General features: G+C 43.7%; 1 protein-coding gene across 2 annotated transcripts in view; it reads right to left on the bottom strand.

Annotated features, from left to right (window-relative positions):
• scyl2 (SCY1 like pseudokinase 2) overlaps positions 1-18,006 on the bottom strand; it is a 58,893-nt gene that overhangs the window by 8,484 nt on the left and 32,403 nt on the right. Inside the window, exons 9-17 of one of the 2 annotated variants that reach the window (XM_052030103.1) lie at positions 17,225-17,401; positions 16,677-16,688; positions 16,392-16,514; positions 14,031-14,144; positions 9,778-9,910; positions 7,765-7,883; positions 6,326-6,426; positions 5,116-5,179; positions 1,884-1,979 (exon numbers count right to left, since the gene is read on the bottom strand). In XM_052030103.1, coding sequence (XP_051886063.1) covers positions 1,884-1,979; positions 5,116-5,179; positions 6,326-6,426; positions 7,765-7,883; positions 9,778-9,910; positions 14,031-14,144; positions 16,392-16,514; positions 16,677-16,688; positions 17,225-17,401 — 939 coding nt within the window. The remainder of the gene's footprint in view (positions 1-1,883; positions 1,980-5,115; positions 5,180-6,325; positions 6,427-7,764; positions 7,884-9,777; positions 9,911-14,030; positions 14,145-16,391; positions 16,515-16,676; positions 16,689-17,224; positions 17,402-18,006) is intronic. The other variant, XM_052030104.1, reaches the window with a different exon arrangement.

Raw genomic sequence — 18,006 nt, 5'->3', positions numbered from 1 at the left:
ATTCAGCCAGTTATGTACGTGGCAGCCCTTTGCAGGAGTTCTCCTATCACTCCCAACCACACCAGAGTCCCTACAGCATACGGCAACATTATTTACTTAACCATTTCCAACCTTAAATCACTGCAGTTTTTTCTCTCTTTATCCACTCAAAACTTCTCATGATTCTGCTGATCCAACTACTCTTCATTCTAAAGGAAGACCCAGTTTCCTCTCGCACCAATTTTTAGAGCCTTTGTATGACTTTAGTGAGTCACTTTTATCCCCTCCACTTTTCCTGAAACCTCTGCCCCAATCGTTAACCCACTTTAGAGATTTGATCCCAAGAACTTGGGCTGACATTTCAGGCAGAAGCCGAGGGACTGCAGCGCAGAAGATCCCAAGGTGAAGCTCTGACACTGAGAAAGTACCTGCTCTCTCAAGTTGTCCATGATGTTCTGTCCAATATGTATTCACCAAAATTTCTGAAATAGGTTACCCGATCACTATCACATGACTGTTTGTGGGAGCCTGCTGTGTGCAGCTTGACCATTACACTTATTGCAAATGTTTCATTGGCTGCAAAACTCTTTGCAATGTTCCAAAAAGCACATGAAAAACACTATGTAAATGCAAGTCTTCCTAAGTCCCAAACAATGCTTGGTCCAGACCTACAATTACCCTCCAGTGCTGCGCATTTATACCCCCAACTACAAAACTTGGAACCCATGCTTTCCCCAGTTTCACCACCTTGTCCAATACCATTCTGAACGGGGAATGAATCTGAGTATTTAAATGCCTCAGCTTGCTGACGCCTTTTGACCTCCTGACACTCATTAAATAGTAAGAGTCACCAAATTACTCTCCTCTGAAGAACAAGCAAAAGGCTGGAACAAAGAACAAAGGGGTTGGAACTATTTCAAGATTTCACAGAGGAGAAAATTGCCACTTCTTCCGTAATACTTGCAAGTGATAGCTTTTTTTCAAAGAATAAACTTCATTCATATTAAAAAAATACAAAAGAATAAACAGTGCAAAACGTTTTACATTCATGGCCAATACATTCAGTAGCGTTATCACTCTAAACCATAGCAGTCATGTGGCCTCCTGGGGTGATACACCATTTTAATATTTGAGGGGCTTCCCCACCCAACTCAGCCCCTCCATGTGCAGTAGCAGAGGGAGCCCAGACTGTAGTCCTCCCCCACAGAGCCTTTGAGTTGGCTGCACCGAGCTTCAGTGCAGGTATTCCTGCAGCCTGGAATGTGTCAGTCAGCAGCACTCCCTTATGGACATGGCGCTAAAAAACTGATATAGAGCGCTTTAGGAAATGAGAGTGATAACTCTTTATTTTAGAAAGATAGCTCCTTTTCTTCTCCTCTCCAGCACTTTAGAGTTCCACTGGGGCAAAGAGCAACTGTGGTTGAGGTCACTAGCAGCTAACCTTGGATAAAGGCAGGAAGACTTGGATGTCATGACCTTCTCATAGCCATAAGTACTGAAGTGCCATCACTATTGTACTGTAGGAAACCTGGACAGCCAGTTTTATACATAATAACCTCTCACCTACACTAATATGGTAAATTCAATTCCAATGGAGCTGCTCAAGGGATGTTACGGCTACCTTATTAAGGTTATTTTAATAAGCTGAGACAACAGGAAGAACACCCCTGCTCTTCAAATCAGTATCATGAGATTTTTCTTGTCCACCTGTGAGGGAATTCAAAGCCTCAATATAATGCATTATCCAAAAGACAGGACATCCAACATCAGGACTCAAAGCTCTGGAGTGAAACTTCAATCCACAACCTATGGATTAGAAGCTACTGAGTGAGCTACTGCAGACACCAGCAGGACCACACTGAAGAATAGGAACAGGCCTAAGATCTGTATAGAGGAGCTCTCACCTTGACTGCCTTCTGTGGATTGGAGGCCAAGCCATTTTCCTTTCTGTTAGCTTCTCTGTCAGCGTCCACACCAAAACCAGAGAAGATCTTGTCAATCTGTTTGACGAGGCAACGGGGAAAGTTAATAATAAGCACAGAAGAGCAAGAGTGCGGCAGGTGGACAGCTGAGTCAGAGAAAAAGAACTCCAACAGAGCCCGGAGACACAAGAGACGACAGATGCTGGAACCTGGAGAGTTCCTCCAGCATCTTGTACATTGCTCCAACAGCCTTCCTGTTACTTTCAATTTCAAAATCCTGGAAATTAAAGCAGAGAAGGCAGCTATCCCGTTCCACCCGAGCTCTTCAACTGTCACTGCCATTTCTAATCCCTTTTCCCAATATCCTTATCAATTTCTTAAAAACTCAACATACTTTCCTTCACATAAAATAATAATCTGTGCCTCCGACAGTCATAAATCACTCTTGGAAATATATTGCTGTTACTTCATTACTATTATCCAAATCCTGCAACTTCCAAACTACTCCACAGAGTGCCTTCACCAGGATTGCTGTGGTTCAGGACACCACCACCTCTCAACAACACTGAAGGATGGGTAATAAATGCTGTCCTTGTTAACACTCTGCAAAATAATTAAAACAAAATTCCATCCTCAAACAAAATGTCTGTCAACTTCATCCTTTCAGGGACTCTCATTGCACCTTCCAGCTGTACAAGACACCTAAGGCCTTGACAACCTTAATGGTTAGAGTCATAGAATCATACAGCATGGAAGCAGGCCCTTTGGCCCAACTCATCCATGCCGACTGTGTCGCCCAGCGAGCTAGTCCCATCTGCCTGCGTTTGGCCCATAGCCCTCTAAATGTCTCCTATCCATGTACTGATCTAGGTGGCTTTTAAATGTTGCTAATGTGCCCACCTTAACCACTATTCCTGGCAGCTCATTCCAATTACGCACCACCCTTTGTGTGAAGAAGCTGCCCTTAATGTCCCTTTTAAATCTCTCGCCTCTGATCTTAACCTCTGCCCTCTTGTTTTTAGCACCCCCTCCCTGGGAAAAAGATGATGTGCTTTCACCCTGTCTATGCCCCTCATGACCTTATACACCTCTATCAGGTCACCCCTCAATCTCCTACGTTCCAGGGAATAAAGTTCTAGTCTACACAACCTCTCCTTGTAACTCAGGCCCCCAAGTCCAGGCAACATCCTGGTAAATCTTTTCTGTACTCCTTCTAGTTTAATAACATCTTTCCTACAACAGGGTGACCAAAACTGTACACAATACTCCAAGTGAGGCCTCACCGACATCTTATATAACCAATGTCTTCTTTCGTCGGCCCTCTGTGCAAGATAATCATTTTCACAGCTGCATAGCCATTGAGAAGATAGAAGAGCCTGAAAGCACGTAGCACAGGCTCAAGGACCGCTTCTATCCTGCTGTTATAAGACTACTGACCAGTTCCCAAATAAGATAAGATGGACTCTTGACCTCACAATCTACCTCGTTATGGCCTTGCATCTTATTGTCTGCCTGCACTGCACTTTCTCTGTAACACTTTATTCTGCATTCTGTTATTGTTTTACCCTGTACTACCTCAATGCACTGGGTAATGAATTGATCTGTATGAACAGTATGCAAGACAAGCTTTTCCACTGTACCTTGGTACATGTGACAATAATAATAAGCCAATCATTAAACCAATTACTATTAATCAAAACCACCTTTTCCACCAGGAAAATAAAATAAACAACGTTTAATGGCTACTCTAACAATTGCAAACTAGAGCAGGTGATAGGTTCTATTACGATGATAGGTTATTGACCTGAAATATGAACTGTTTCCCTCTCCCAAGAAGTTGTCTGACTTGCTGAAAACTTCCAGCAATTTCTCTTATTTTCAGGTTTCCAGAAGGTGAATTAGCAGAATAATTTACAAATACATGACAGGTATTAATTTCAGGGAGAGATATGGCAGGTCCCTAGCTCATGGGACAACTTTCACCCAAGAGATCTTTGAGGTCCGGGCACAATTTTTGGAATATTCCAAGTGGGAACTCTGGTAGAAACTTGTCATGATTTCACTCTTCAAACAAGAAAAAAGTTAAAGGCGTTCTTAAAGTGCAAGGTATTGCAGAGGGATGGCCTGGAACTTACATTGACAGGGACTTTCAAATCTTCAAAAATTATCCAGCGTGATTGATATTCAATTGGTCTTTAGGCTTTAACATTCAGCTCCAACCCTGTCTGATAAATAACTAGTGCAGTGTAGTTATTCAGCTCCTCAAACCTGTTTGGTCAATTAGATCATGCCTGATCTACACTTACCTCTATCCACCTGGGATCCTCTACTTTAATATCCTCAGCCAATAAAAACCTAATGATCTCATCACCAGAGGAAGTGGTTGACGCAGGTACAACAACAACTTTTAAAAGCCAGTTGGACAGGTAGATGGATTGGAAAGGTTTAGAAGGTAACGGGCCAAACGCCGGCAAATGGGACTAGTTTGGATGGTGCATCTTGGTTAGCACGGACCAGTTGAGCTGAAGGGCCTGTTTCTGGACTGTATGACAGATCTGTTTTGCTCAACTGACTCCAGCTCCAGTAGTACTGATGGAGGGAATTCCAGATTTCCACTACCCTTTGAGTGGAGAAATGTTTCCTAACATCACCACTGACCTATCTAGTTCAGAGTTAAGGTTTATATATGGTCCTCAACAGCTTTTTCCAGTCTAACCTATCAAATCATTCAACCAACTCAAACATCTCATTTAACACCACCTAAATTTTCTGTACAAGTAAATCCCTGCCATTCTATAATAAATCTAGATTTCTTTAATGCTTCAAATATTTCCTGTGTTTGTCCTCCAACAATCACTTATGGTGCCTAGGGTTAAGGGTCTTATATACAGCATTCCTCATCCTTCATGCCTTACAACACTAGGTGGTGCTGCTACTCCTCTCTTGTCTAAAACTAGAGGGTATAAGTTTAACGAGAGGGGAAGTGATTTAAAGGGGATCTGAGGGGCAAGTTTTTAAACACAGAGGGTGGTGGGTATGTGGAACAAGCTGCCAGAGGACATGATGTAGGGGGGGGGGGGGGGGGTGGGAGGGGGTAGAATTACAACATTTAAAAGACATTTGGATAGGAAAGGTTTAGAGGGAAATGGGCCAAATTCAGGCAAATGGGACAAGGCACCTTGGCTGGCATGGACAAGCTGGGCTGCTGCTTTACCTGATTGTCCTGGCTTTCCTTTGATTCAGCGGTTTTGGAGAATTGGCCAGGTAGATCCAGACTTCTAAAAGAAAGAAGGGAAAATTTAATTACTGTATTGACAAAGAGAAAATGTATTTGCGTTTTAGTAGCAAGCTCAAGACGTCCCAATGTGCTAAGCAACCAGCAAAGTACCTTTGAAGTGTTTCATATTAATATTATAGGAAACCCAGTTGGCACTCTGCTGGGTTGCCTATATTTGTGGGAACTTGCTTCATGCAATGTGTTAATGACCAGAAAATCAACTTGTGATGTTGCTTCAGTGATTTAGTTCCTCGATGAGCAAGTGAGTGAAAGGTTACTCAAGGAAGAATGGCAGAAGTGTGTAGGTTACAATCAGATCTGTCATAATCTTACTGACTGGTGGACAAGACTTGAGAGATCATGGACTTCCCTGCTAATTTTTTCCTCACAGGACACCAGTGTCTAGCTTCAATAGTCAACAGGATATGAACCCCAAAGACCACATCAGAATCCTACAGTTAACATTCTTAATATTTTTGTTTCAGAAAATACAATAGGCTCCAAAAAAAGGCAATTTGATAAACTTAGAATAATACAGCAAAAATGGAAGCTATTCAGCACACATCTATGTTTGTCCCTTTGAAAGAGTTCTCATTGGTTCTGCTTCTCCCCAAGACCCTGCTCTTTCCTTGTGACCTTGAGTGTTCCCATTTCAGCTGGAACTTACCGCCTGTGATAGCAGTGGAAGGAGAATCAAGCATGCCTTTCAAAAGGGAAGTGGAAGGAGTTAAAAGGGTTTAAAGGCAAGGGAACAGACTGCTTTAGAAGATCGAGTACGGACATATTGGACTAAATTTTAGCATCAGCAGCCTTGCAATTTAAACCACCAAACTTAAGCAAAGTCCTACCCCTTTCTACTTTCCTGCCACTCTCTAATACTTTCTATGTTTAGACAGTCAAAAGAAAACCTAAAACACAAGACTGCATTTTATCCATTCACCTTTATTTCAAGAATAGCAATGGTTTCATGACTGCAAACCTAACGGTTGAAAGAAATCAACATGATTTTATTTTCCTGCTCTCTTTTTCTCCCTCAAGAGTCCCAGAAGCTCACAACCAATTGCACGTTCCTCCGTTTACATTGCGGGGTACAATCAAACTGCTGGCTGTCACATAGAACTTAATGCACACTGCAAGCACTCCTTACCTCTGCTGTTCCTGCATGTTGTGCAGCTGCTCCAGTTTAGTTTTGTGCTCTCCCTCCAACTTACTTAACATTTCCTTGATCACTCCCATGAAGGAATTAAACTATAATTGGCAAAAAAGAACACAACATGTTAATTTTTGAAAATCATACAAACCATCGCACAAAACATGACTCAGCAATCACCTCATTATAGGAAGGATGTGGAAGCGTTGGAAAGGGTGCAGAGGAGATTTACCAGGACGCTGCCTGGTTTAGAGAGTATGCATATGAAGAGAGACTAAGGCAGCTGGGGCTTTACTCTTTGGAGAGAAGGAGGATGAGAGGAGACATGATAGAGGTGTACAAAATATTAAGAGGAATAGATAGAGTGGATAGCCAGCGCCTCTTTCCCAGGGCACCAATGCTCAATGCAAGAGGGCATGGCTTTAAAGTAATGGGTGGGAAGTTCATGGTAGACATCAGAGGAAGGTTTTTTACCCAGACAGTGGTTGGGGCATGGAATGAACTGCCTGGGGCGGTGGTGGAGGCAGGAACATTGGTCAAATTCAAGAGATTACTAGATAAGCATATGGAGGAATTTAAAATAGAGGGATGTGTGGGAGGAAGGGATTAAAAATAAGATAAGATCTTTATTAGTCACATGTACATTGAAACACACAGTGAAATACATCTTTTGCATAGTGATTTTTGGGGGGCAGCCCGCAAGTGTCGCCACACTTCCGGTACTCTTAGGCGAGGTTTAAAGGTCGACACAACATTGTGGGCTGAAGGGCCTGTATTGTGCTGTACTGTTCTACATTCTAATCCTTGGCCAGCAGCCAGAAGCGGAAGCTGGAAGATCATTACCAGTGTTGCCTCAGGTTTGGGTTCTAGTCAGGTGACATTCCCTGCAGGATGTACAAGATTACTGAACATACACCCTTCATTAACTCATGCAGCAATATAAAGTCACAGAAACAGGCCCTTCGGCCCACCACATCCATGCCGACCTTTTTGCCCTTCTACACTAATCACATTCCCCTGCATTAGACCCAAACCCTTTGTGCCTTGCCTATCTGTGTCTGTCTAAATGCCTCTTCAATGCAGTAATTGTATCTGACTCCAGCACTTCCTCTAGCAGCGGGTTCCAGATATCAACCACTCTCTGCTTAAAAGAATTTTCCTCATAATCCCCTTTAAAATCCCTTCCTCTCACCTTAAACCTATGCCTTCTTGCTTTTGATATCCCTACCCATGGGAAAAAGATTCTGATAATCTGCCCTCTCTCTGTGCTAGAGACCTGCTGGTGCTTAACAACTCTCCCCAATTCAGGATGCTGTGCTGTTGGAAGCATGGAGAGGCTTTGGAGAGGGTGCAGAGGTGTTTTATTCAATGCACGATGAGCTGGGAACAGAGGGGCCCTTTCCATGGCACGGACAGAGCAGTGGAAGGGGTCTGACCTGGTTCAGATTCAGGTTGTTGTCGATGCTGAGGGGAATGAGGTGTGGCAGCACTTTGGAGGCCAACTGTTCTTTGGTTATTCCCAGCTTCTTGTGGCTGAAGGTACATTTGTAGATACCTGAGGCACAGAAGTGACAAAAAAAAAATTAATACTCACTGCCAAATATACCTTCTTAGTTTTAGTAAAACATGCAGGAAGAACTCTCACCAAAATTGGCTTGCAGGAACCGCCCATGTGGTAGTGGAAAGATTAGGATAAAAGAAAGGACTGTTCAAGTGGTGCTCCTCAAACAACCACAACTACTGAGTGAAGAACAGATCCTTCATAATTTCTGCCAGCTCCAATGTGATCCCCCTCTCCTCCCCTTCCTGCATTTCACAGGGACCGCTCACTATGTGACTCCCTGGTTCTGCTCTTCCATCCCCACTCACTGCTGGAGGAGATGCAACACCTCTTCCCTTCCCACCGTCCAGGAACCCAAACAATCATTCCAGGTGAAGCAGCAATTCACCCGCACTTCTTTTAGTCTGAGTGTGCTGCATTCAATACTCACAATGTGGCCTCCTCTACTTTGGAGAAACCAAATGCAGATTGGGCAATTGCTTTGTGGAGCACCTGTACTCAGTCAACAGGAGTGATCCTGAGCTTCTGGCTGCCTGCCTTTTTAATTCACCATCTTATTCCCACTTTGATTTCTCTGTCTGTGGCCTCCTGCACTGTTCCATTGAGGGCCAAAAGAGGCTTGAAGAACAACACCTCATTTTTCATCTGGACGCATTGCAGCCTGCAGGAGTCAATGCTGCAACTTCAGATAATGTTGTCTTTCTGTTTGTATCAGGACTGGCCATTGAGAGGCAGGGTTATACAACATGGAAACAGGCCCTTTGGCCCAACTCTCCATGCTGACCATGATGCCCACCTGAGCCAGTCCCATTTACCCGCCTTTGGCCCACATCCCTCTGAACCTTTCCTATCCATGTGCGTTTCAAAGCTCTTTTAAACGCTGCAATTATACCTGCCTCATTTATATATGCCATCCCACTCCTCCCTTCTTTTTCCATTAGTATATTCTGGCCTGCTCAGCACGTCCCGGACTGTACATCATCATCCACATTTCACAACATTAGCAACACATTAAACAGACCAAGGAGCTTAACGGTCTATTCAACAGCCATCCATCATTTCACCCTATTACTGACATTAGCTTTGTTCTACACATTGCCCTCCCCCACTTTCTGTTACACAGACTAGCTTGCTTTCTCTCTTCCTCAGCTCTGATGAAGACTCTTTGACGTGTAACACTAACTGGTTTCTTTCCACAGATGCTGATTGACCGGCTGAGTTCTTCCAGCATTTCTGCTTTTGTCTCAGACTCCAGAATCTGCGCTTATATTTGTTTTCCAAAAATAATGTTCAGTTGTTTTCACAAGCTTAAGATCTGTCGATAGCTTTATAGCCAAGGTTTATAAACCTTTCAAAGTGTGGTTTCTATTGTAGTGTAGGAAATATGGCAGCCTTCTTCTACACTGCAACCTTAACGCTACCAGCAATAGGATTATGGAGATGCAAGAGATGGCAGACGCTGGAATCTGGAGCAACAAACAATCCGCTGGAGGAACTCAGCGGGCTGAGCAACGTCTGTGGATGTCGAAGCCCTGCATCAGGATGAAGGGGGTGAGGAGATAGCCAGTAGAAAGAGAAGGGAGGGTACTTGGGTCATCCCTCACCTCTCCTCGGTCCACCAATCAACCACTGGCCCTTGTATCATCCCTTCACCTCTTTATACCGGCCATCTCCCTCTCCACCCTCAGTCATTGCAGAGTTTCGACCTGAAATGTCAACAATTCCTCTCCCCCCCACACATGCTGCTCGACCCGGTGTTCCTCCCTTGATTTAAATTGTGATATTTTCAACATTTCTGGGTTAACCTTTTGTTGGCTAACATTACAACAGCAGAATCGACTGCATTTACAAAGCACATTTAATGGAGTCAAAACCTCTGTTGGCTCACCTAAAATTCCCATCAGAACTGCAGGCTCCCGAGATGGAATCTGCTGTAAGAAAGGAAGGATCTCATCCAGGACAAACCACTTGTCCAGATATTCTAAGAGCTTGCCGAGGCAAACCAGTGAATTTACACGCACCTGCAGAGATTGGAAACAGAAAACAGCCCGGTAATTCACAGATCTACATCCCGTGGGAACGTTAAGTAACTGTTGCTGTACAGCTAAAGGCGGCAAGTAAAAATCTTGGAATTACAAACTGAGTTAATTGAAGTTTAGCCTTTCAGAAATGGTCTGTTAAGTCAAGGGATATGGTAAATTGGTTTATTATTGTTACATGTACCGAGGCACAGTGAAAAACTTTGTTGTGCAGGCCATCCATACAGATCATTTCATTACAACAATGCACTACCCTGTGCATTGAGGTAGTACAAGGGAAAACAGTAACAGATTGGAGAATAAAGTGTTACAGTTACAGAGAAAGTGCAGGGCAAGTAGACAATAAGGTGCAAGGGAATAATGAGGTAGATTATGAGGTCAAGAGCCCATCTTATTGTACTAGGGAACTGTTCGATATCTGGATGTATCACAGCTTGGTACGGCAACTGCTCTGCCCAGGACTGCAAGAAACTGCAGAGAGCTGTGGACACAGCCCAGTGCATTACGGACACCAGCCTCCCCTCCATGGACTCTGTCTTTACCTCTCGCTGTCTTGGTGAAGCAGCCAGCATAATCAAAGACCCCACCCACCCGGGACATTCTCTCTTCTCTCCTCTTCCATCAGGTAGAAGATACAAGAGACTGAAGGCACGTACCACCAGACTTAAGGACAGCTTCTACTCCACTGTGATAAAACTATTGAACAGTTCCCTTATACAATGAAATGGACAATGACCTACCTTGTTGTGACCTTGCACCTTATTGCACTGCACTTTCTCTGTAGCTGTGACACTTTACTCTGTACTGTTATTGTTTTTACCTGTATTACATGAATGCACTCTGTACTAACTCAACATAACTGCACTGTGTAATGAATTGACCTGTACGATCAGTATGCAAGCCAAGTTTTTCATTGTACCTCAGTACAAGTGACAATAATAAACCAATACCAATAGTCTTATAACAGTAGGATAGAAGCTGTCCTTGAGCTGATGGTATGTGCTTTCAGGCTTTTGTATGAACGGAAATAGCAGTGGTGTCCCGTAATCCTGTAATCGGTATCAGGACTAATTGGGAAGTGCTGGGGATTGTGGACAGGAGGTGAGGCTGGGTAGGAAGAGACACAGGCAAATGGTGGGGGAAGGAAGACACCTAGTGCTGTGGTCTCTGCTCTTTGTCCAAAGATTGATGCAAAATTGTAGGCCTACAAACAAGTTCATATGTGTTAGCCACAGAATTTGGCCTGGTCAATGTTCAGTGCCAAAGCTAAGTAGTTCACGTATGCCCCAGGAACATCATCATGAGATTGGAAAGGTTGCCAATAAAACAAGTGTTAGCCTGTCTTAGATATACTGTTTCCGCATTGCAATTATCAACCAAACGTGCATTTCTTTTAACAGAAATATAGTTTGTAAATTTCAGAAAAGTCATTATTCAATGACCCAGGGATCACAAAAATGTGTTTTGAAGGATCTTTGACCTGAAATGTTTACTGTTTCAATTCCCACGGATACAGCCCGACCAGCTGAACATTTCCAGCATTTTTTAATTTCGGATTTCCAGCATCTGCCCTGAAGTCCAAAAATAAAATACCGCACATGCTGGAAACCTGAAATAAAACACAAAATTCTGGGAGTACTCAGCAGGTCAGGCAGCATCAATGGGAAGTATTTAGACTTTCACAAAAATTATATTGTTTACAATCTGCTGTAAATACAAAGGAGGGCTCACTACATTAAGAAAATGGATTGGACTTTACCACATTATTAGCCAGTACTGGGACAGAAAACAATACCAATAAATGCCCTGTCAGCAGCAGCTCACTCTGTAGAGCACTCACTTCAGTAAGATGGCCGTGGGTTATTATCTCACTCCACACAATTTGCAAGCTGATGCGCCACTGCAGTAAAACACAATGCTGGAACCATTGAACAGGTCAGACAGTTTCAACAGAGAGAGAAACAGAGCCAGTGTTTCAGGTCAATGACCTAACACTTCCCATAGATGCTGCCTGACCAGCTATGCATTTCTGGCATTTTGTGTTTTATTTCATGTTTCCAACATCTGCAGTATTTTGTTTTAGGACTTCAATGCAGTACCAAGGAGTGCTGCGCTGTTGGAGGTGCCAGGTTTTGGATGTTAAACTTAAACACCACCTATTCTCTCAGGTGGCTATCAAACATCCAACAATGATATTTTTTAAAAAGAGCTGGAGACTTCTACTCAGAGGCGAGGACAATTTTATCCCTCAATCAACCAGTAAAATATTGATTTTCCTGTCAGCGGTGTGGAAGTGTGCAAGCTGGCTGTTTCATTTCCCATAGTATGGTAGTGACTAGATTGAAAAGTGTCTTGTTTTCCGTAAAATGCTTTGGGATGTCCTGAGGTAGTGAAAGGCGTGATGTAAATTCAAGCCTTCCTGGGACGATTTTACTCTCAGATAAGTTCAGACACATTAATGACGTGGATGTGAATGTAGGAAATACGATCAGTAAATTTGTAGATGATGTGAAAATTGTTGGTTGATTTTATGGATAGCAAGAAGGGTTGCCTAAGGTTACAGTGTAATAAAGATTGGCTGGAAAGTTGGGTGGAACAACGGCAGCTGGAATTTAATCCTGACAAATGTGAGGAGCTGCATTTTGGGAGGGTGAACAAGAGTGGGACACACACAGCAAATGGTAGGACCCTACGGAGTGTAGGGGAACAGAAGGGTACAAGTCCATAAGTCTCTGAAAGCCACAGGGTTGATGGAGAGGGTGGTGAAGAAGGCAAATGGCATGCTCGCCGTCACTGGTTCGAACGTCAGGCTACCACTTTATTAAGCACTGGTTAGGTCACACGGAGAGATCTTTATTAGTCACATGTACAGCGAAACACACAGTGAAATGCATCTTTTGTGTGGAGTGTTCTGGGGGCAGCCCGCAAGTGTCGCCATGCTTCTGGCGCCAACATAGCATGCCCACAACTTCCTAACCTGTACATCTTTGGAATGTGGGAGGAAACTGGAGCACCTGGAGGAAACCCATGCAGACACGGGGAGAATGTACAAACTCCTTACAGACAGCGGCCGGAATTGAATCCAGGTCACTGGCACTGTAATTGCATTACGCTAACTGCTACACAACCGTGCCGCCCAGTCCTCTTCCCATTTCTACCATCAGGGAGGAGGTACAGGAGCCTGAAGACCTACATTCAACGATTCAGGAACAGCTTCTTCCCCTCCACCAAGAGTTAGGAAGAGATAAGATGAGATATCTTTATTAGCCACATGTACATCGAAACACACAGTGAAATGCACCTTTTGCGTAGAGTGTTCTGGGGGGCAGCCTGCAAGTGTCGCCACACTTCCGGCGCCAACATAGCATGCCCACAACTTCCTAACCCCTACGTCTTTGGAATGTGGGAGGAAACTGGAGCACCCGGAGGAAACCCACCCAGACACAGGGAGAATGTACAAACTCCTTACAGGCAGCGGCCAGAATTGAACTCAGGTCACTGGCGCTGTAATAGTGTTACGCTAACCGCTACACTACCATGCCTGCCCACTGTGTGCATTTCCGGTCACCACACTACAGGAAGGATGTGATTGTGCCAGAGAGGGTACAGAGAAGGTTCACCAGCATGTTGCCTGGATTGGAACATCTCAGATATAAGGAGAGGCTGGGTTTTCCCTGTAGAGGAGGTGGCTGAGGCATAACTAAAAGAGGTACACAATACTAGGAGGGGCACAGATAGGTTGATAGTAAAAATCTTTTTCCATTGTGGTGTTGACTAAGACCAGGGCATAGGTGAGAGGGAGGAGGCTTAAAGGGGGAACTCTTTCACACAGTGATTGGTTGGAATCTGGAACACACTGCCTGAGGTGGTGGTGAAGGCAGGTACGCTCTCAACATTTGATTATCTGGACAAGCACTTTAATTGCCAAGGTAATGCAGGTGAATGGGATTAGTATTGATGGATAGGATTGAAGCGATGGGCCGAGGGGCTGTTACTGTACTATACAATTCTATGACTATGATTAATTCACTGGAGAAACTCAGGTGGGTTTACTGCAATTTTTTTCAATAATCAAGTGTACGAAGAGTACAAATCCACTTACTGCCAGGGAGGAGGTCTGTAAACTAGCACTCTTAATGCGAGGTATTAAAGAGTTCTTCATGGATGGATAATCTATCAGGTTTGCAAACGTTGGAATTATGTTCAGACAAAGCTCCTGAAAGACAAAGAAAATAATTTAACTTGGCACACAGTTAAGGTCATTGCAGAAATTACTGTTTAATTTTAAATGCCTCCTAATTGGAAAAATAGATAGATGGACATTAGTCACGTCTACATCGAAACGCACAGTGAAATGTGTCCTTTTACATTACTGAGAATGTGCTGGGGGCAGCCTGCAAGTGTCACCACGCTTCTGGCGCCAACATAGCATAGCCACAACTTCCTAACCCGTAAGTCTTTGGAATGTGGGAGGAAACCGGAGCACCCGGAGGAAACCCACCCAGACACGGGGAGAACGTACAAACTCCCTACAGACAGCAGCGGAATTGAACCTGGGTCGCTGGCGCTGTAATAGTGTTACGCTAACTGCTATCACTACCGTGCCACCCAACTCCATAAGACGTAGGAGCAGAATTAGGTAATTCGGCCCATCGAGTCTGCTCCGCCATTCAATCATGGCTGATTTATTTTTCCCTCTCGACCCCATTCTCCTGCCTTCTCCCCGTAACCCTTGATGCTCTCACTAATCAAGAATCTATCAACCTCCACTAAATACATCCAGTGACTTGGCCTCCACAGCCGTCTGTGGCAATGAATTCCACAGATTCACCACTGTATGGCTGAAGAAATTCCTCCACGTCTCTGTTCTAACGGGACGTCCTTCTATTCTGAGGCTGTGCCCTCTGGTCCTCGACTCTCCCACTACTGGAAACATCCTCTCCACGTCCACTCTATCCAGGCCTTTCAGTATTTGGTAGGTTTCAATGAGATACCCCCCTCATCCTGAACTCCAGCGAGTACAGGCCCAGAGACATCAAACACTCCTCATACATTAACCCTTTCATCCTCAGGATCATTCTCATAAACCTCCTCTGGACCCTCTCCAATGCCAGCACATCCTTCCTTAGATATGGGGCCCAAATCTGCTCACAATGACCCAGTCAGGTGAATGCAGCAATGAACCTAGATGAACCTAGCACAGACTCCGACAGACAGAGACTGTATGATGCTGTATCACTAAACCACCTTCCTGTCTGGATGAGATGGTAAGCAAATCTAAAGTTGTCTCAAGTGGACCTAAAGGATCCCATAGTATTATTTCAAATAACAGGAACATGCCCTGTTCAACACTTACCCCTTACTAAAAAGAGACCACCACAACCTCAAGAGTAATTAAGAGATAAGCAAAAAAATACTAGCTTTGCCAGCAATAGCCACATCCTGAAAAATAACAACATTTAAGAGACATTTGGACAGGTACATGGATAGGAAAGGTTTAGAGGGATATGGGCCAAATGCAAGCAAATGGGACTGGCTTAGATGGGCATTTTGGTCAGCATGGATGAGTAATTTATTTGCTATTATTGTAACTTGCCTCCTGCTTGTAACTTGGCCGAACAAATCTCTGATTTACCTAATCAGAACCCTTTGTAATTTGAATGTCTCCATGTCACCCCTTAATTTTGCAACCTTCGACATAAAATGCCCCAACCCCACAAGTCTCTCATCACAACTGTAACTTCTGGTTCCTGGAAATATGGAGCAGGTAAGTCCGCACTGCAACAGCATTATATACTACTGAAACTGCAGTTGAATTGCAGACTATTCAAGCTCTGAAGACATGAGAGATAGCAGATGTTGGAATCTGGAGCAACTCAACTGAAATAGAGAGTCGACGTTGCGGGTGGAGACACTTCATCTGAACCGTGCGAAAGGTCTCAACCCGAAACGTCGACCGTTCATTTCTCTCCACAGGTGCTGCCTGACCCGCTGAGTTCCTCCAGCACACTGTGTGTTGATCAAGCTCTGGCTCAACTTCAACACTTGCTCTTTGGTTTTTACATTCTTTGTCTCTAGATACAGAATTGGCCAGTTACGCCTGCAGTTTTGGCTGGAGCAGTCTTGAGATACAGCAAATATTAACACTGTGCAGAGGGAAGTTCTTTTCCCCCCTGGAATGCACTCCCTCAAAATTTAGCAGAAGTGAATGCAAACAGCACTCTTCCAAAAGAAATTAGACATTTAGCTGAAAAGGAGAAATTTATAGAGAATGAGGGAGGAGCAGCGGGAGCGGAAAGAGGGGAAGATAGTCTCTCAAAGAGCTGACACAGGCACGATGGGCTGAATGGTCACCTGTTCTGTTTGATACACAACTTATTAACTATGCACACATTACAGTTTCTGCTCCATATATCCTGTGTCAGTGCCCTAGATTCCTCCATGCTCTTCAGTGAGACTATACCTGAATCTGAATCGACGGTGCTTCCAGAGCTCGGTAAATCATTGGTAAGACCGTGCTTTTTATATCTTCTGCAGGAGTTTTAGTCAACAGCAGATCCATCTTTTGCAAGAAGATGAGCAGCACCTGACCACAACAATAATACAAGTAATTTTATTAAGAAATGTTATTTCTACAAACAATTCAGTAAAATACATGAAAATAAAGAATGACAGGAAAAAATACAAGAGCTAATAAGACTGCCTACTTCTTTTTAGCTTTGTGCTTAATGATGTGCATCAAACTCACCATGTTGCTAGCCTGAAGCATGAAAAGGAAAGGAATAATTTACTTAGGATAGTGTATATGTAATTCACAACACACAGTGCAGAGTACTTCAGAGAATGTTAAAAAAGCACACACATAAAAACAATTGTTTTTTCAAAACAAGCAACAAACAGAAATTCACCCAAAAGGCAACAGCAAAGACCTGGCAGATTTGGGTCCCAGGATGACACATGCCACCACAAAGCCAATCCACAATCTCTTAGCAGCTCAAAAGAATGAATTAGTGGTGGGGCAATGTCCAATGGGGAAGAAATACAAGCCCAACTCAACGGGTACCACCCACAACCCTGGAGGGATATTACGTCTGCCCCCAATGAACATGCATGGCTCTCAATTGAATGGTTGCCACTCACACTCCCGAATGAATTAGTATTATGCATACCCAGCAATAAGTGGACCACAATGAGATTAAATTGCTGCATTTCCCTTTGCTTTTAGCTTGTGTGCCTTAACCCAAAATACTGGCTGCTTAATGCTTTGCAGCTTCTGGCGGTCTCGATTCTCTGTACCTGAATGGGTTCCTGCAGCTTGAAGACTGGTACAAGGTCGGGAAGAATTAGCTTAACGTACTCCTCTTTGGTACACTCTTCAACTATGAGCAGGACGTTAGGGAGGACAAAGGGCACCATGTCTGGGTTCACAAACTCTGACGTCAAGCATGGCAGGATGCGTTGAACGACAACCCGCTAGAACAAAACAAGACCACAGCAACAGAATTAATGTGGAGATTCCTCCTTTGTTAGAATAAAGAGAAACTCATTTATTAACCATCTGTGGAACAAACTGATTAATACTCCCATCATTTAAGTTGTGGCCAAATCTCATTAATTATAGTTAACTGGTCATTGTACACAGAAAATCTGTGCAGATAAGCCTAGTTATTAATTATTTCACTCATTAATTACTTTCAGTGACCGACTCTTCTGTTGTTTCCATCTCTCAGCACTCTGTATTTTTAAACCCTTGATTCAACCTATCAATGAGTTTACCCATTTCTTATTTCAAAAACATTCACTTCCCCCTCCTCCTCTCCCCTCCAAGATTGGAGGGTGCAGAAGAGGTTTACCAAGATGCTGCCTGGATTAGAAGGTTTTAGCTACAAAGGAGAGGTTGGACAAACTTGGGTTGTTTTCTCTGAAGCGTCGGAGACTGAGGGGAAACTTGACAGAAGTTTATAAGGTTATGAGAGGCATAAATAGGGTAGACAGCCAGAATCTTTTTCCCAGGGTGGAAATGTCTAATACCAGAGGGCATGCATTTAAGGTGAGAGGGGGAAAGTTCAAAGGAGATT

This window comes from Pristis pectinata, chromosome 15 (genome assembly GCF_009764475.1).
Source record: "Pristis pectinata isolate sPriPec2 chromosome 15, sPriPec2.1.pri, whole genome shotgun sequence".
Lineage (NCBI taxonomy): Eukaryota > Metazoa > Chordata > Chondrichthyes > Rhinopristiformes > Pristidae > Pristis > Pristis pectinata.
The sequence above is the reverse complement of the archived record's forward strand: the minus strand, read 5'-3'. Positions and strand labels throughout refer to the sequence as shown.